The sequence below is a fragment of the Pochonia chlamydosporia genome, chromosome 3 (assembly GCF_001653235.2).
Source record: "Pochonia chlamydosporia 170 chromosome 3, whole genome shotgun sequence".
NCBI lineage: Eukaryota > Fungi > Ascomycota > Sordariomycetes > Hypocreales > Clavicipitaceae > Pochonia > Pochonia chlamydosporia.
Window position 1 is genome coordinate 811,854 of NC_035792.1, and position 19,558 is coordinate 831,411.

At 50.7% G+C, this 19,558-nt stretch overlaps 5 protein-coding genes across 5 annotated transcripts; 2 read left to right on the forward strand and 3 right to left on the reverse strand.

The window, feature by feature from the left end:
* Positions 1-1,823: 1,823 nt before the first annotated feature.
* Positions 1,824-5,539, forward strand: VFPPC_04154 (tetratricopeptide repeat protein; the record flags this gene model as incomplete). Its single annotated transcript, XM_018283554.1, has 5 exons — positions 1,824-1,948; positions 2,053-2,870; positions 2,943-3,629; positions 3,687-3,983; positions 4,035-5,539. 5 exons carry the CDS (start codon positions 1,824-1,826, stop codon positions 5,537-5,539), a joined length of 3,432 nt encoding a protein of 1,143 aa, XP_018144662.1.
* Positions 5,540-5,962: 423 nt separating this feature from the next.
* On the reverse strand, positions 5,963-7,972 carry VFPPC_04155 (phosphoesterase; the record flags this gene model as incomplete). Its single annotated transcript, XM_018283555.1, has 4 exons — positions 5,963-6,341; positions 6,391-6,914; positions 6,981-7,829; positions 7,958-7,972. 4 exons carry the CDS (start codon positions 7,970-7,972, stop codon positions 5,963-5,965), a joined length of 1,767 nt encoding a protein of 588 aa, XP_018144663.1.
* Positions 7,973-9,367: 1,395 nt separating this feature from the next.
* Positions 9,368-13,923, reverse strand: VFPPC_04156 (nacht and ankyrin domain-containing protein; the record flags this gene model as incomplete). The annotated part of the gene is made up of 3 exons (XM_018283556.1): positions 9,368-11,897; positions 11,949-12,822; positions 12,876-13,923. 3 exons carry the CDS (start codon positions 13,921-13,923, stop codon positions 9,368-9,370), a joined length of 4,452 nt encoding a protein of 1,483 aa, XP_018144664.1.
* Positions 13,924-15,453: 1,530 nt separating this feature from the next.
* VFPPC_04158 (amidase) lies at positions 15,454-17,460 on the reverse strand (the record flags this gene model as incomplete). The annotated part of the gene is made up of 1 exon (XM_018283557.2): positions 15,454-17,460. The coding sequence occupies one exon, from the start codon at positions 17,458-17,460 to the stop codon at positions 15,454-15,456; it is 2,007 nt and encodes a 668-aa protein (XP_018144665.2).
* A 607-nt stretch (positions 17,461-18,067) lies between these two features.
* VFPPC_04159 (class II aldolase/adducin domain-containing protein) lies at positions 18,068-18,949 on the forward strand (the record flags this gene model as incomplete). Its single annotated transcript, XM_018283558.1, has 1 exon — positions 18,068-18,949. The coding sequence occupies one exon, from the start codon at positions 18,068-18,070 to the stop codon at positions 18,947-18,949; it is 882 nt and encodes a 293-aa protein (XP_018144666.1).
* Between the last annotated feature and the right edge of the window lie 609 nt (positions 18,950-19,558).

Here is a 19,558-nt window from a genome sequence, read left to right on the forward strand (position 1 = left end):
GCGCACTTGACAGTTGAGCTGCCTTGCAAGTGGCAGTGCTGGTGGGCCTGTGACTCTTGCCCCAGCCACATGTGTAGTGTTAGTGCCTGGACCCTGAATGGGCTGAGGCCGGTTCAGGCCTGGACTGGACACCTCAACATTGAAACTGGACCTGGAGCGGTAGAGCGGGAGAGGCAGCCCACCAGCCCCAGCCAGTCCATCAATTGATGTCTGGTCGAGGCTGACTGGGCAGCCTTCTCTTGCTCTGTGGTTGCATGTGTGCTTCAGTCAGCGTGAATGTTGCTCTGTTGGTGCGGATGGTAGGGCGTCAAAGTATTTAAACCAGGTTCGTAAAGAGTCTGGTATGTCATGCCGTAGTGTATACTAACACATATTGAGATGTAATATGAATTTGATGTGTTGGTATATATTTGGATGTATTAGTGTAGACTGGAATATACGCAAATACCCTGTCCCACAGATTGGGACCCCAATTCTCAGCTTCACATTCAAAAGCTCCAGGAACAGCGGACGTCATCTATTGCCAACATTCATGACAAAACTTATATTTTGGGTGTAAGACTCAGCCTCATGGAAGAGGCGAGAAACTGGTGATGAGGAATCCGCGGATGGCGTTCGCCTGATCTGGAGTCATGTAGGTTGTGGTCACTGGTGACTGTGCCGACTACTTCTGATAACTAACCAACATGATCAGTGTATAGCTGAGTTGTTGTTGTGCAGTACAGCTTAGCGCCAATTCATCCACCAAGGGTATACACGACGCAATGACTTGACGAGGTTTCGCATGTCTTGAGGTATCAAGACACTGAGCATTTGGACTCGGCAAGACTGCGACCCTCGATGGTGCTGGCAGACAGCAAGGATTCTCAAATCGTCACCATGCTGTTAAAGGGGACAAGTTTCATTAGCCGTCTGATGTGTAATAAAGCCAAGATCAAGGCGGAGAAAGACATTGACGTTGTATGCACATCCACTTGCGCTGAAGGCCTCCAGAAAAGCACCAGACCAGACAAGTTACCCGGTAAATCGTCAAAGGACAAAAAATATGGCCACCAACCACCATTTCGGTGCCACATTATGCGAGATGCGACACAGAGTTTGATGTCCTGCAACCAACGGACTGGACTGATGTTTGCAAGTCTCAAGAGGCTGTGAAGCCACAAGCACCAGACCGAGCAAGGACTTGACGGCCTGGCTTCAGTGACCTGACAATCGCCCGATGTGTATGACGGCTGTTCAGTGCACCTCGGGGGCGGGTCTAGTGCACCAGACTCCAAGTCTTTCCACCTTTAGTGGGGGCGGGAGCCAATTTAGCGCCGGGCTTATTCATTTGGCCATTGAACTCAGGGCCTGACCTCTCAACTTGGTGCGACCAGCTTTGCCCCATAGCACCAGACCTCTCTCAAGCTGGTATATGTAAGCCCCGGACGTGCCCCAACCAGGCCAGACCAGACCAGACCAGACCAGACCAGACCAGACACAACCGTAGGCATCAAGGTCAGCAAAACAGCGCCACTGCATCTGTTGATCAGCCAGACGTTCATTCCCACACTCACAACCCTGGCTGCCACGAGCTGGCCTCGAGTCATCCTTCTACTTCAGCCGCTCCTGCGTGCTTGTCCCTTGTGATCCCTCCATTTCATACTTGACGTTTCTTCTCCTGCATCTACTTCACCTTTAATCCGCATCCTTCCTGCTGCCGTTTTTTGTTTCCGTCGCTGACGTCGCTTTGACGACTTTTGACATGGTCCTTCGTTGAATTTATCTGTAACCTAACAGACCAGACCACATCACCAACCAGACGTTTGCGACACTGGGTTTGAATGGCGGACGCGCTGGAACCCCTCAAAGGCATCATCCACCGCATGCGAGGAGCCGTCTCCCGACGCAGACCCGGCGAGATCAGTGGATTAACAGTAGTTCATGATCCCGCAAATGCAGAGATAGAGTAAGATTTCCCGCTTCCAAGTCTAGGCAGCCACTTCGTTTGCCTGTCGTCTACGGAGCACCAGTAGACCTTTACACAACCATCAGCTGATATATGCGAACCAGCATTGTTGCCGTTCATGGCCTTGGTGGCCAAGGCTTCCGTTCATGGATTACCTGGGACCCGAGGGGCGGCAAATCCAAGTCGTGGCTTGAGGAGCTGCTAGGCGCTGACATTCCCAATGCTCGAATTATGACCTATGGCTACATCTCCGATGGTATCAGCTATAGTTATGTCGTTCGCAATATTGTCTACGGCCGTGCGCTCCACCTGGCCAAGGTCCTCACCGCCAAACGTCAGCAGGACAAGGCTAACCGCCGGCCGCTGTTCTTCATCGCTCACAGCCTGGGCGGATGGATTGTGAAGCGGGCGCTTATTATCTCGAGTGAGGCTGCCAGCATGGAGTTGAAAGACATTGAGCTGTCCACCTGCGGCGTGGCCTTTTTCGGAACTCTTTCGCCTGGCCGTCCGTCGTCACCGTCCCCGCTGGCGAATGTTATCCGCAGAACCACTTCAAACCTAGCTGACTATGACGTCTCGCGTGCTGAGAAGGCTTCCTCATCTCAAGAGCGTCTTGCTAACGATGTCGAGTGGCTGGAGCATCAAATGGAGGCTTTTAAAGCCATCACGGCCAATTTACCTAGGCTATCCTTTTACGAAACCAAGAAAACCCAGGATGGATACGTTGTGGAACAGAGGCATTCCATGACTGGATCGGATGGTGCACAGATTGCGCTCAAAGCTACTCACTCGGAACTTATCAGGTTCCATGGGAGAGATGCCAACTATCAGACCTTTATCGAAAATTTCCGAGAGATGGTAGATACAAGCATCTCCTCCGGGTTGCTTGAATCGAAACAGAGGGCCTTTGACTTTGCTGCTGGTAAGTGAGCCTCTGCAAGCAAGCATATCCCCCTACCCGAGTTACCTGCGTACGGAAAACTGATTTTTGTAGTGCACCGTCTCGAGTATCTGGCCCGAGGTTACTCGATCCCCTACCGACTCCCTGGTGAGCCACGTGCCATCATTGCTCGGCAAGATCTTCTTGACAGGTTAGAGCACATCCTCACGCCGGATGTCGATCCCATAATTGTGAAACTCGGGATAGTTAGTCTTTGGGGCTTGGCAGGCACAGGCAAATCCACACTTGCCAGACATTATGCGGAGATCAATCGAGAAAACCTCTCCTTTGTCTTTTGGATTAGAGCAGAAAGCTGGCAAACCGCTGCAGCCAGCTATCTAGAGTTTGCAAACACCATCGTGGAACACTATGCCAAGGACACATCAAGAGGCCAGGTCGAGAACGACTTGGGATTCGCCGGCGTCGAAGACATGTTGAAGGTGAAGAGCATCATGCACTTGGACCCATCTCGCGTCAGATCTGTTGTGCGCTCTGTGAAGGACTGGTTGCTTCGCCCAGAAAATACCCGGTGGTTACTCATCTTCGACAACGTCGAGCCATCCTACGACATTTTCGATTTCATCCCGCTAACACTGTCTGGTAAAATCATTTTGACATCCCGGGACAGCAACTGTTGCTCCTGGGGAATAAAACTCCATGTTGACGCTATGGAGGAAGAGGAGTCTATCAACCTTCTAGATGCCATTGTGGGAGGCAATGCCTCGCAAGACCCAATTCAAGGTGAGAAAACCCATGTCCTCGCTTGTTTACGCATGAATCAAGACTAACTCCTAGTAGCCGAAGCAGCCTCTCGAGTTGTCCAGCACCTTGCGTACCACCCCCAAAACATAGCCATGGCGGCTTCTACCATTCGAAACAAGGGCCTGAGCATTCTAGACTACCAGGCCATGGTTGAAGCCTCAATGCCTATGACCTTGCTTGGATCCACTCTTCACCAATCTCCATTGACAAAGACAGTTTTGCAAATCAGCGCCATGCTGTCGACATCCATCATACCGGTTGCGTTGTTTAGTGCGACCTCGTATGTAAAACAGGTCCCAGAGCGATTCAGATCCATCCTTGGGGAAATGAGAGGTACTTTCTACCCACTACTGACAACGGTATGCCGGCTAACACAATTATCAGCATTCCAAGAGTCCGACCATTTAGACGATGTGCTACAATATCTTCTCGACCAGAATTTTATTCAAACCCCAAGCACCCCGTCTGACACGGCCTCGTCCCTCGTTCCTTCATCGCCATCCTCGCTTCCCTCTTCTCAAACATCAACATACTTTGATGCCTTTGTGGTCGATCCGAAGGCTCGAGACTTCGTTCGCGGGATGTTGTCAGATGAAGAAAAAGTCGATCATGCATGGATGGCATGTAACGTCTGCGTTGATGGGATCAGAAGAAAAGAAGCACAATCAACCAATGTCCAGGAGATCCATGACTTTGGCAGGATTATGGGTCCTCATGCCAAGACATGTTTTGACGACTGGTCAAGCATCCTAGAAGCGTCGGCTGATGAAGACGATGTTGCCTGGCACGTCCTGGGCGAGGTGTGCATGATGCAGGGAGCGATCGATCAAGCTATCGGATGTTTCGAGCTATCACTCCGACAACAGTCGAACCAAATGGACGTAAAAGAGCGCATTCAAGCTGCCTTGTTCCTGTCGTCTCTATTACAGCAGACGGGTCAGTACCGAAAAAGCAGTGATGTCCTCGCTGACATTGACATTGCCTCCATCGACCAGGCACTCGGCTTCAAGGTTGCGCTAGCTCGAGCATCGGCTACGGCAGCGCAGGGTGAACTAGACTGCGCAGAAGACCAGTACGAAACACTTGAGCTCGAGCAGGAAGAGGCACTCGGACCGCTCGATATTGCTACCGTGGGAACGGTTCATAAGCTTGCGTCGACGCTCGAGCGAAGGGGCAAACCGGAGGAAGCGCAGGCTCTCTACCGCCGAGTGTACATTTCGTATCAGAACATTTACGGCCACAACGACCGTATGACTCTGGATGCTTTAGATGACTTGGCCAACAGCTACAAGGAAAGCTTGGCTCTTGATGAAGCCGAAACACTATACAAGCAATCAGTCGATATTCGCACGCGCACCCTCGGGGCAGATCATCCCCAGACAGCGTACGCCATTCAAAACCTTGCCGAGATTGACGACCTTCGCAGTCGGTATGCCGATGCCAAGACAAAATACCAACAGACACTCGATATTATCGCCCCTACCCTTGGCAAAGCCCATCCGTGGTATACCACGACGCTACAAAAAATGGCATTTTCCTCCCGCCGGCGGGGACACTTCCTCCTCGATAGTCCACTGCCCACTCGGCCCCCCAGCTCGCGTACATCATCCATATCGGGGCGCAGTAGGGCAATCAAAGTCAAGGAAGAAGCATTATCAAGAGATGTTAGCTGTCGAAGAGCCTTTGAGGAAGCAGAAAAGCTGTACCTTGACGTCTTAACCATCAAAAAGTCTGCCAGGGAGCTCTACACTGAAGAGCAGGTTGTTGCTACGGGATCAGAACTAGCAAAGATGTATGAAACCGAGAGATTCTTTGACGACAACAGAGATGAGAAAATGGAGATGCTGAGGACCATGTTGAGAGAGAGTCGAAGACGGGGGACGATATGATTTTTTTTTTTTGTGAAAGGGTAGTCAAGGAAACATTTGGCGTTTTTGGTGTCTCTGTTACAACTCACGACGTTTAGCCATATACCCTAGCCTATGTTTCATTCATCGTATCAATCGGATTCAAGTCAGCAATCATATCGTATTGAGTTTGTGTTCCCTATCCTAACACTCCCACCTGAACCCGGTCCAACCAACCCAACCCGTGTGTGTCCTATGATACAATACAACCCCGCGTAATTTTTTTCTTTCTCGCCAACTCCTATCGGATATTGTAACAACGCCATATATGCAAGAAAATCAAGTCGCTTATTACACGTATTAAGAGGTCCGTATATCTAAATCCCATCCCGGTGATGCATCTTACACAGCATCTCCACAAGACGGCTCCGCAACCCGTACCACCGCAACAACATCAAATATTGTTTATTCATGAATATCTTGCACGGGAGGTGGTGGCGGCGGGGGCGGTTTCTCAGAAGGAGATGGCGGCGGTGGTGGTGGTGGAGGTACAGGTCTACCGCCATCAACGATGATCTGCATGTCAATCCTGTCGGCTGTCTTGCCGTGCTCGACGCGCTTCCATGTCGTTATGCTAGCTACGTTGGTGTCGATTTCGAAGACACGCAGACGACGGACATAGCCGCCGTAGCCTGCGTAGCCGCCGAACCCGACGCCGCCGGCGTAGCACATCCACAGAGCGGGTTTTTGCATCTGCGGCGGTGGTTGTTGGTCGGGATGGCCTTTGGAATCTGGCTTGGTGACGTTTTGGAGGGAGAGGAGGCAGTAGTCGTTGCAGTGGTCGCTGGGGTGTATTAGCATGGATGTAGATGTGAGAAGGGGGGAAAACGTACTGTCCTGCGCTGACCATGACGACGCCCTGCTCTACGAGGGCATCGCGGAATCCGGAATTGTATACTGGTGCTGTGACGCCTTCTTTCCATTCTCCTACGCGGGGGAGCTCGGGGCTCGCGTATTCGGTGAGGGGGATGTGGACAAAGGCAATGTCCATGTGGGCGTGGCTGTACTCAGAGTGAGCCTTTTTGAGGCCCGAGGCTGTTTTGCGGAACCATTCAATCTGGTTGGGTTTGAGCCAGTCGTAGCCGGGGTACTTGCGCTCGTCTGGGGAGTAGGAGTGCGTGTCCATGAGGTACATTGTTATGGCGGAGTGGGAGCCGCTGCGGGCGAGAATTTCGATGTAGTAGTTTCCTACGCCGTCAATGTCGGCTGGTCCTGCGCGGGACAGCGAGAAGGGGAGGGTTTCCATGAGGGCCATTTGGCGGGCGCGCGACATGGTTTTTTCGTCGTCATGGTTGCCGAATATGCCGGCGTATGGAATGCTGTGCTTGATGAGGAGGGATATGATTTTGAACATGGCCTGTTTTTGCGGGTGGTCAGTTTGAGTGCAACTTTGAGTGATGGGTGACGGATGAATGGAGCTTACGGTTGGTGCGTCGGGTGCGGTGTCGCCATTGACTTGATCACCGCTGAGAACGACGAAATCGGGTTTTTCTTCTTCGAGCATCTTTCTGACAAAGTCGAGGGTCCGGGGGTCTGCTTCGCATTTGCCGCCTGCGTAGCCATCGGGGACGGGCTCACGGCATTCGCCTACGCCGTTGCTGAGATGCAAGTCGCCAATCTGCATGATTTTGAATTTGCCATTCGACTTTATTCTCGGCTCGGGCTTCTTGCGCTCCTTGGGCGTGCCGCGGCGGACACTGAGATGGACGCTGAGAAGCGGTCCGCCAGTGTCGAGAAGGAGCGGCGTTCCGATTATCGACCATCCGTCACGAGCTTCGGCGGCGTCGTCGCCAAAGAGGACGTCAACGTCGGTGATGACGTCGTCGGAGTCGCTGGACTTTTTGCTGCCGGATCGCTTGATCCAGAGGCCGCCCGGTCGGGACTCCCACTCTTCAGCCTTGGGTGCCTTGCCCTCTTGCGCTTGCGCCGGGTTTAATCGTCCGACGGAGATGTCCATGACGACCTTGTCTTCGGACGTGAGATCCTCTTCATGTTTGCGATTGATGTAGAGATATGCGGTCGTCGTCCAGGCCCGTCCGAGGTAGAGTTCCTTGTCGATACGGTGCCATATGGTAGGATCGAGATCGCATGACGAAAAGACGTTTAGACTTGAGCATGTTACGACTGTCACGTCGGTGATGACGAGTCCGGGGTGGTGCGTGGGCATGTACCCGTGGATCGCATTGGGCAGAACTCGATAGTTCCTGTCGAGGAAGAAGATGACAACGAAGGTGAATGTCAAAGCAGCTCCAAGCTGTGTAAGGGTGCGGACCTGGAGGGCACAATGTTAGATACGGAAGTCGGCTGCGCAGAGGCAAATTGCAAAACGTGGCGGAAGATTTCAAGATTGGCCATCGCGCTGGCAGGAGATCAGGAAGAGTGAAAAGGACAGCAACGTACTATTCTTCGCGTCATCATGACGGGAAGGTAGACCACTGACACCGGCGGGTGCCTGCGGTTTCGTGTCTAGCAAGAGCAGCGATGGCGCTGATGGGTGTTTCGTCGTGCCCAGTGTTGAGAAGTGCGCTGATGTGGAGGTCTGAGGTCAAGTTGACTTTGTGGGCATCTTTCGCAGCTGCTTATGACATGTCGAGGGTGGATGAACAGGGTGTTTTGAGTCAGCCAGAGATGGCTGGTGTGTCGACTAGACGGCGCTGATATCGTCGACGGCGATGGATGACGAAAAGGTAAATGTCGATAGGGGTCAAGATGGAGAAAGATCTAGCTGTTGCCTTGTGATGGACGACAGGACAAGGGGTTGAGAAGCGACAAGGTGTGGAGTGGAGACAATTGACACGAGAGGGACAAGGAATCTGGAGATGGAGATGGAGTCTGCTTTGTATGGTTCTACCAGTAGTGGGGCGGGAGTACATGAGACGAATGGGCTGGCATGGTACAGAATAAAGTACCAGTTGACATGTAAGTTGTCAAGGAGGCCAGGTTTTTATTACTGACGATGCCCCTGTTCAATGCAAAAAAAAAAAAAAAAGAAAAAGGAAAGAAAAGAAAAGAAATTCACTGCACATACAAGATATTCAATCCTTAGCAATAGGAAGAATTATCTTTGGTTAAATTTTAGATAAGTAAATAGGTACCTTCAAACAAGCCCATATTGTCCAAGATGCAGCACGCCAAGTCCAAAGCCAAATAGTGATCTAATCGTGATCAAATGGTGACGGGAGTTGCATCGGACCCCTGCTCCCTAAAAAAAAACAAAATAGAAAAGCCAAATAGTTTGGTCGCTGGTTTAATTGCAAACTTCTGTTCAAGATGGTAGATTAGCAGCTCGTAGACCAGGTTTCGTGTATATAGTGTCTGCCAGTCAAGAATAAAAGAGGATATGCGTTTTAGAGAGTTTGCCATCCGCACTTTTATTATCTAAGTGGCTCTACTAGTTTCCGCCTATTAAGCTAGTCTAACAGCTGATAAATTCAAAGCTTAGGGGCCAAGTATTAGATAATAGTCTAGAAAGTATTAAAAGTGTTTTAACTTTCGTGTTTAAAGCTTCAAGGTTAACATCTAGAGAGTAGGATTATCTCATCATCCTTAAACTACAGACTTGGTATTTGCTTTTAGGTTTATTATATGGCTGATAAATTTTACCTCCTATGCGATTCATCTGGATGTCAACTACGTTAATCCCTTGCACGTATCTAGCTGATCTGGTACACATCGAATACTTGGGCAGCTATGAAATTTCAGCTCCCATGACGAGATGCACGATGTCAACTATCATAATGTTGTCCTTGTCATGCTTGCTGCATGGGAACAACGAATCCCGCCACCTCCCAGCTCTGTAGGGAGTCTAACTCAGGTAGACTCCGCGCCAAGTAACATATCTTTCGTCCGAAGCCAACGGCCCGAGTCATACACATGCGGATCATGTTTCTCAAGACTCCGCAAAGTCGCAAGATCGCGTGGTGTCATATCTCGAGCATCCTTACCTGCAATGGGTAATCCAATCTCATTCTGCAAGAACCGCAAGACAGGCAAAGTGAGAAAGCCTGATGCTGCAATGGAGTGTAAAATTGTACCATCATTTGCATCTTTGAGATGAAGGTCCACGCCGAATTCGGATAACGTGCGTAGGAGTTCCACATTAACACCAGGAGATTTGGCGGCCAAATGCCCCAACCCGATCTTTTTACTTCCCAAGGTTTGCAGCGGATCTGCACCTTGTTCAAATAGCTTGCTCACAACTTGAAGCTTCTCATCATCCCAACAGAAAGAAAACTGGCTCAGGTAGATAGCAATAGGAGACATGCCTTCATTGTCAAGATCTGCGGCGCTTACTTGTTCCTGACAGAGAAGATTCAAAGCGCCTGGATCAACGCAGATGTCCCTCTTGACCAAATGATGCAGCACATTGCGTTTCTGGCTGTCTGTGGATGAAATAACAGCTTCCAAGTTGTTATCTTGAAGTGCCTGAAGCATGTACTGGAGTACGTTCCGATTCCCACCTTGTGACGCATAATGGAGAGCATTGAGACCATCAGTATCGACATCGGTGACGCTCGCGCCGTACTCAAGCAGAGCGACAACAGCCTCAATATCTGTATTCAAACAGGCCAGGTGCAATGGCGATTGTCCTCGGTTGTTTCGTAGAGAAATTTTAGCACCTCTGTTTACGAGGATATCAATGGCAACTCGCGACGTGGCTTCCCCGTATCTTACACAATGCAGAGGGCTGGCACCCTTGCTGTCTTGCGCATTTGGATCGATGCCGGAATGGGCCAAAAGAAGTTTAAGTACGGACAGCCTCTGCTCATCCACGAGAGCTTTTGTTTCCCCATATTCGTCATCGTTGTCATCACCATCAACGATCGGAATCATTTGGACCGACACCTCAACCCTGTGGATTGAATCCGTCCAATGGTCGACAAAATCGGGATACTTTGGTCCATAGAGATCCTGCTTTAGTGCCAGATGGAGAGGCGTTTCTCCGAGCTCTGACTTGGCATTTGGATCAGCGTGACGGTCAAGTAAGAACTTGGTCATTCTGTAGGATCCTGACAATGTTGCAAAATGCAAAGCCGTTAGGCCGGTTTCATTTGTGGATACATTTTTGGACTGCGCGATGTACCTGCCTGGGCTGTAAGTGAGCCTGTTGTCTCGGTGAGATTGACGCCAAATCCTCCTTCTTGCCCGCACATCAACCCGGCATTGAGCATCCAGCAAGACTTTGACTATGTCCTCGTCATTTTTCGAGACTGCAAGATGGAAGGGTGTCATATTGTCGATATCTGTATCCATCTCCGCGCCGCGACTAAGCAACAGACGGCAACAACTCGCAGCGCTTGTTGTTACTGAGTGATGCAAGGCAGATTGCCAACTCACATCTCGTGCATTGACATCGGCGCCGTTATCCAGCAGCATCTCCACGATCCTGTCATGCCCTTGAATTGAAGCAGCATGGAGGGCGTTGCAGTATTGCCCGCCTTGCGCGTGAATGTTGGCGCCATTTTCCAGCAACATCTTTACAATCTTCTCGTGTCCTCCCCATGAAGCAGCCTGAAGGGCATTGCCGTATCTTCCTCCCCTAGCGTTGACGTCGACACCTTTACGGAGCATCTTCTGAGCGGAGTAGTATAGCCCACCCAGTGACATGTAGTATAAAGCTGAGGCGATATGGTTGTTCTCATTACGAGGTTGTGACACCTGTGGATAATCAGGGTCGTGTAGCTGATAGCAGCTCGCCCTCGCATTTCCACACGAGGAAAATTCCTCTATTAGCGCGCGGACTTCTGCACTGTGTTGTTCAGCTACCACAGCATGATCCACCCAATAGCTCGCCGCATAATGAGCCATGGGGAATAACCGTTGAAGGGCCGTCTTCGAAAGACCTTGATCCAGCTCGAGCAGATACGCAAGGCAAACTTGTGTGATGGAAACCTTGGCAGCAACTTCCCCCAAGTACATAGCGATGCCTGGGTGTAGTCTGTCAGACATGAGGTATTCCTGCACAGAGAAATGCGCAAGCTTCAACTCCTTCACGACCTGTCCCCCTTCTAATATATTCTTACTCAAGACAACAAGGCTAGAGCAGAATCTTGCTATCTCCAGAGGAACGGGCATTCTATTGCCGTGGTTAAAATGAGGTTTGTGGTCTAAGTCCACAGCAATCGCGTCAACGGCCTCCTCAATAAGTAGTGGTCGTTCAGAGAACGTAAGGAACTGCAAAATTCGCCTTGTGTCAGGGGCATATGCATCGGGCAAGTTGCTCAGAATTCGAGCATACGTCTCGTCCAGAGTTTTTGGCAGAGACGCTAGCTCTTTTTCCAAGACGGATAGGTTAAGACACTGAACAAGCCCATCGAGCTGGCAAGTGACCCAGCGAAACCTGCTTCACATTAGAAATTTAAGCACAAATACACAGAAGTTTAGAACCTACATTCCATTAGCTTTCTCATTCAGCACGGCTTCAATCTTTGCTTGCACGTCTGGCCGCGACCGCCACCTTTCAAGACCTTTATTCTGATGTACTCCCGTGTGGATATAATCACGTATGTCTTTGGCAACCAAGTCACTCTGGATAGGGAGGATATCTCGATCACCTGCCCAGTCCTTGATTGCAGACTCAATCTCCTGTTCAGGCCGGCTTGTCACGAGGAGGCGAAGTTTTGTGCGCTGTGGCTGAACCAACGCCTTCATCCAGGTCAACAGATCTTCATTCACAGATCTGTTTCGCGTCCGGCATTCATCAAGCGCATCGAAAACGATGTAGACATTATCAGTCTGCCGGATCATCTTCTGCAATGTCTCACATAGCAGATGAATGCTTGGCTGACGTTTCCCTTTATCATGGGACTTGTACAATGCGTCCAAGTGGACTCGGGCATTCTCGTTCTTGTGATAGAGTTGGACAACAAGCGAATGAAGTGACTTCTCAAAAGACTGCTTATTCACATCCGAAAAATCAAAGTAGAAGTAGAGAATGGTACGAGCACTTTCATCTCGTTGCAGCTCGTGGATGACGGTGGAAGCGAGAACCGTCTTACCGCATCCGGGGATGCCATAAAGCCACAAGAAAGTGCTTTCGCCTTTTTGTTTCCAATCTCTGTATCTTTCGCTATTGAGAAGCCATTGGCATGATCCCTCATGGCGTAGCTTTATTGCCGTATTGTAGTTCGTTGATGGGTTTGGGGGGGAGAGCCAGTGCTCAAGTTCTTGGTAGTGACAACTCGTCTCTAACTGCTGAACGGTGTTATGGGTTTCTCTATTTATAGAGGCCATCTGAGCGACTTCTTGTTCGACTGGTAAATTGTCTGGTGTTATTAACTAGCACAAAACGCGAGGTAAAGATGAATGTGGCACTAACGCTTTTTGATGGTTTCTTGCATTTCAGGCGTTCTCTCGACATCCACCGCATCCAGGTCTTCCAGCAATTCCTTGGCGAATGCGGCTGCCGTGGCGGCTGCGTAGTTCTGCCACTGGTCATTCTTGTGTGTGTCGGCATAGTCACAAATCCCTCGGATGACTAGACAAGGAATGTTGTTCATGAGACCCGCCGCTTCCATCTCGAAGCAGATGCACACCTTTTCCAAGCGCTGCAGAATAACATCACGGGATATACCGTCCTTCACGACGCAGTTCCCCGAGGCGATGACACCATAGTGGACGAGAGGCTGAGGCCGTCGGTCTTTCCGTCGGATTTCTTCAGTATCGTCACATTGTGCACATATCCTGCCCTGTTCGCGGCCTTCATTGTCAGCGACTGGAACATTTCTGTGGACAGTGGTCACTTCAAACAGTCTGTCATTGTGACTCCCCTGATAGACAAATGCAGCATCTCCATCTTGCTCTTCACACAATTTCGGATACTCGTCGGTCATTTCTTTCAGGATACTGGGTATTCGAGATCCCTGCAAGCGATGCGCTGCCCTTAGGAATTGCAACCTTTTGAGCAGGACTTCGGGAGGGGCATCGAGCTGACCAACTCGCTCAAACGTCTCACTACTTCTCAGTTTCCCCATATCATATTGAATCACGCCACCGCTCGTGCCAGCAGGATGACTGACGACGACATCCCCGAGGCGGATGTCACGATTTGGTCTGGGAATACCTGCGCCAATGCCGACCATGAGGCCAAATCGAAGATGCGGAAGAGAGCTCATCATGCTCCCTGCCGTCGTCGCTGCGGATACTGTACCATACCTACCCGCAGCTAACGAGGTAATAACGATATTGTGTTCTCCGATGCGGCCCCATGCGTAGGAGTTTGTGTCTTTTGCATGTTTCGTGAAGTTGAGCGGCTTTTCGTGCTTTTCGTCAAGAACAGCAATTGCTACCGTCAACTCCTTTTCGAGTGCAGTGATCCAGCCAATTGTGTACAATTTGGGGTCTGGCAGCTGCGTAGTCCGCTTCATGGTGTCCAAAGTTTGGAGGAATAAACGACTGTCGTTGGAATTTGAGGTGGACAAGTTCGATTATTTCACATGCCGCGTTAGTCATGAAGACGAATTCTCTGCCATTGTTTCTTGTCAGCTCGACACGACACGCAATGCAGACTATCGTTGACCTCTGATAGGTAGGGAAGCGTTGGTCAGTCCGTATCAGACCTACGTTGAATTGCTTCTTTCACCACTATACTCCAAGATTGCGAGCAGTTTGCTTCTTGTTGAGATAATTGAAAGGACATGGAGTGTGGGCTTTGGAGGTACTTGGCTGGGTTAGGCACCACGCACGCTACCTGGATACTTGACATTTTGTGCTGATGGAACATGGAGGCATGTCATGTTGTGTTGACAGGATGGAACAGAGTCCAGCCTGCAAGTGAGATCAATTTGATTGGCATCAAACAGATCAAGGATGCCTAGCACTTGACGCTCATTGGTGAGCCAGGCGCCAGGACTATCAGTCATACATGCTGGCATCAATCGACAGCGCTAAGGGTCGGACCGTTGCGTCCTTGAAATTCGTAGCTGTTTCAACAGCCCAAGCATTTGATGCTCGGGTTCTCGGCTGATTGGCCGTTGCAAGTTGTTGACAAATTTTGAAGGGTGTGTTGCCAAGGAGAGCCCGACGCAGCCCAACACAGCCTCATGTTTTGACCTGACCTGACCTGATCTGCCAATTGTCAGAGATGGTGGTGCCAGTTGTAATGCTTTGTAGCCCATGTGGTAACATTATCATCGAAAGTTGGCCTGTCGTTCGGCCACTCTGGATGCCTTTTCTTCCAACTTCCGCCATCTAACCAGACTCGATTGGTAGTTTAAGGCGCTCGACCAGTCCGACTCGATGTCGCTAGTTGGTTTAAAACTGTGACCAACAAATTCACACTCCTGGTTGAGTCTGGGCTAGACTGGACTGAACCGGCCCAAAGAGATTTGAAGTTGACAACAGTAAAAATAGGAGGGGGTCCCTTGTTTGGTGTTGGCAGGGTGCAGGAATCGTGAACAGTGCAGAGGTGGCGCAGAATAGGCTAAGCACATGCGCCACAAGACGGTTCAGGCGGCAGAGAGCGTGTGGGAGGTTTCAATACCAATATACGGAGGAATTACAGAGCATCTTCCGTGCGTGCTGTAATCATTGATCTGTGATATGCCGTAGTAGCAATGTAGATGTAATTGTTTGTAAATGACTGTAAGTCTGAATCCTCCCTGTTTTTCCGAACCCTTTTTCGGGCTTGGGACCTATCGACAACTTGACAGGCGTGGTACTAAAAAGCAACCAACGTTGACTGCAACTGAAAAACAGGAGCGGGAGAATTCGACTGTCTGGTTACCCAACAAATCCGCCTCGCTGACTCGTCATCTACGATAGGTCACTTGGGCGGTAACACTCAAATTGACACAATGGACGTCACAATATAACGTTGTCTCCGGCCATTTTATGCAGAATCTGTCTTAGAGAAGTTTATTTTGCTGAATATTTTTATTAAAACACCAGACTACCAGTTATCCCAACAGCCCATAACATCCCGACACCGTCCGTTGACGCCGCGCCAAAACAACCACCAAAGTTCGATCCGCAAGTATCACAGCATCCTTACCCTGCGGCCTGCCCTCAATGACAGGCGTGCTCTCGATACTTGCAGCCCACGCACCATTTTCTGTTCTTTGCACAAATTCATCATCAATTCTCTTCCCATCAACAAAAACTTCAAGCTGCGTCTCATTACCCGCACCAACATCACCACCAATACGTATCCTATAAGTCCCAGGAGCGATCTCTACTCTCTCACCCTCAACGCTAACCACCACTCTCTCACCTCCCTCGCTCACTGACTCTGCCATCCCCTCAATAACATCCGACTTCAAAGCCGGCGTCATTGTCGGCGCAACCCTCCGCTTTGTGCTCTCCTCAAACGCATACGCATACCTCAACAAATGTCCATCTGAATACGCCTTACCGGCAAATGTGAGGTTCACAGGAACCCCCGTATCATGCATCACGCCCATCGTCACACTCACAGTCGGTATGCCAAGGTGTCGTAAAGCCCGATTACCATTCGAGTACTTGACGCCATTGAGGTGTGCGAACCTGGCGCTCTCCTCATTCTCCTCCAGGTCCGCCATCCCTACGCCTCCGTTGGCAGGGAATATCACGGCATCGAGAGAGTGCTGGTCCATCCAATCTTCCAAGTCTCGTTTCCGTTGCGCTTCGAGCGCTTTGAGAGTTTGTTCCATGCCAGGGATGTCCAAAACAGGTGTTCTGCCGGCTTTTACAAAGTCCACTAGACCGGGGTAGGATATTACGTTTTTGGCTTCGACGAATTTGTCGGGGAGGTAGCCTGGTGGCTTGGGGAAGAGTTTGTTCCCCTCTACGGCGGATAACGTGCGTATGTCAGAGTCGTTGTTGGCGATGAGAAAGTCGTCCCATGTGTAGGCGATGATTTTGCCACGTTCAAGCTGGTTCCAGTCCTCGGGGGCGCCGCGTACATTATTAGGCTGGTTGGAGATGGAGTCGTCCTCGTAGTTTGTTACTACGGGGAAGTCTGTCTCAATCACCGTTCCGCCCAGGGCTTCAATGTCGGACTTTGCTTGAGAAAAGAGCGTCTTGACTGCAGATGAGACGTATGTTGGTTTGGCGTGAGGATCGTGTCCTCCAATGTACATCCTGGGAATGGCAAAACGTTTTCCCTTGAGGGAGTTTGGATCCGCATATGTAGAGTGCGGCTTGGTTGAGACTGGTAGCTTGACGAATGTTTGCTCACGCCAAAAGTCGCCCTTTGTAACGGCATCCTGTTTCGTCAAGACGTCCAAGATGGTGAGCATGTCAGACACTGTTCTTGTATGAGGTACCATGACATCGCAGGTTGGATACAGCGGCCACACGCCGCGACAAGATATTACTCCACGGGAGGGCGTGTATGCTACGAGGGCGTTATTCGATGCGGGTGAGCGACCAGATGATACTGTTTCTGTGCCGATGCTGAATGCTGCAAAGCTGGCTGCTGCTGCTGTTGCCGAACCATTTGACGAGCCGGACCAGAATGCGGCGGTGAGATAGTCAGGGTTATATGGCGATTCAGCACGTCCGTAGAGACCGCGTTGCATGCCGCCTGCTGCCATGGGCGGCATGTTTGTCTTTCCTATGCATACTGCGCCGGCGGCTTTGAGTTGCCCGGCGAGAAAGGCGTCTTCGTTGGATATTAGGTCCTTGAAGGCAGGTGATCCGGCGGATACAGTCATCCCTTTGTACTTGAAGCCATCTTTGAGAAGATATGGGATTCCATCTAGCGGTCCAAGAGCCGCTCCGTTGGCGCGTCGGTCATCAGATGCTGCTGCTTCCGCAAAGATGTTCGGATTAATGTGGACAATGGAGTTGAGAGCTGGACCACGGGTATCGTATGTAGCTATACGATGGAGATAACGAGCAACGAGGTCTGTCGCTGTGATTGAACGGGTGGACAGGGCAGTTTGGAGATCTTGGATGGTAGCTTCCACTAGGTTGAGCTGCATCTTGGGTGTGACTGACTGTGAAGTATTAGTTGCGATGTCTCGCAAGATTGACATGGGTCAAGACTTACTGTCATGATTGTGGGGAACGGAGAATTTGCCGAAACCAAAGCTTGTAATTGACTTAGTGGCGATTCGGTCAACTATCCATGTACTAGGTGTTGGACTTTCTAGAACAAAATATCCATTCATCCGGGCCATTTCTCGATCTTATACTGGCCCCCAAGTAAAGCCATTACGTTTCGAAATATCCTCCGTCTTGGGTCGACCGGCGCCCGCGGATGATGGGGAAAGTATTGCCGAAGTCGGGAGGCGTCAATGGCGGGTGGCTTCGGGAATCCACAATTTCTCCAATCTGAAAACAAGATGCACGTTCCTGAAAGGAAAGTGGAGGAGGCGGGATGAGATGAGGCTCGGGGTGACTTTCCTTTGTTGTGTGCGGGGAGGCAACTTACACCGAGTTGGCTGTGCTTTGCTATCCACGATATCTAGTTTATCTTTCGTAACATCTATAATAGGCACGAGTATTACTGTAACTACATCTCCTGCATCCCTTGTAGCTCCGGCTATTACAATTCCTGCATCCGATAACAACCGCAACACCAACGCCATGACGCCTCATTCCACAGACACCAAGACCTCAAACCCTACTCAGAATGAAGAAACCAAAGAAGTCAAGGCTAAAACAGCCCTCCAAATCATCTCCCATGGCCCAACCATCCCCGGTCCCCCATCCTTCACATCCATCGACAAACACCGCGCCCACATCCTAGAACACATGGCCGGCGCCTTCCGCATCTTCGCTCGAAAAGGCTTCACTGAAGGCCTCGCCGGCCACATATCCGTACGCGATCCCGAAAACCCACACACATTCTGGACAAATCCCCTCAACCGCCCATGGAGCCTCATCCGCGCATCAGACATGGTCCTCGTCGACTACACCGGCAACCTCCTCGGCGGAAATACAACCCGCCCCGTCAACGCAGCAGGCTTCCTCATCCACGGCGCGATACACAAGGCCCGACCAGATGTAAATGCCGCGTGTCACGCACACTCCCCCTACGGGAAAGCGTGGTCCGCGTTTGCCAAACCCCTCGAGATGATCAACCAGGATGCGTGTGTCTTCTACGGCAAGGCGCAGAGTGTGTATGCTGACTTTGGGGGCGTGGTGTTTAAGCAAGAGGAGGGGGAGAGGGTTGCCAAGGCGCTGGGTGGTGAGGGAAAGGTTATGGTGTTGGCGAACCATGGGCTTTTGACGGTGGGTAAGACGGTGGATGAGGCGGCGTATTTGTTTACGTTGATGGAGAGGAGTTGTATGGTGCAGTTGGCGGTGGAGGCTGCTGCTGCGAATGGCTTGGAGAAGAGGGTTATTGGGGATGAGGAGGCGAGGTATACGTTTGAGATGACGGCGGATCCGGACGGGTTGTGGTGTGAGTTTCAGGGGGATTTTGAGGTTGAGGATGTGTTGAGTAATGGGGATTTCCGAAAGTAGGCTGTTTCCTAGATTAACAATTTATATAAAGTATAAATCTAAACATACACCACGTTATAACCGTCACAACCATTATCAAGTCAACACCAACGCTGGCCTCACCACACAACTCCAATCCACACCCAAACCCATATCCCTCTTCATCGCCCACACACTCTCAACAACATCACACGCCACATCAAAGTTTCTCATCCCCGTAGCCCTCGCGCAGCCCCTCAACAACACCCTGCTCCTCTCCCGGAGTCCCTCGTCCAACGCCTCCGACGCAGCCATAAACCCCGGCCACACGATTCCGCAATTCGTCAAACACAGACTCCTCTTCTCAGTTTCAAACTTTTCCAGGCTGGATATCGTCTTCTCAGCGTGGTGCTGCAGCATCAGGGGATGGACGTTTCGAATCCTCCTGTAGAAGAAGATTATGATGGCGCTGTGGATGGCGCTGATGAGGTGTGGCATCATGATTTGGTTGGCGAGCAAAGAGAACGGGTCGTCTGCGTTGGTGGCGGTTTGTTTGGGGGAAGTCCATTCGCATATTTCGGATTCGAGGTGTCGGCACTGCTGGTCTAGAGAGGTAGATGGTGCGCAGGTGGTTGCATTAGAGAGGTACGT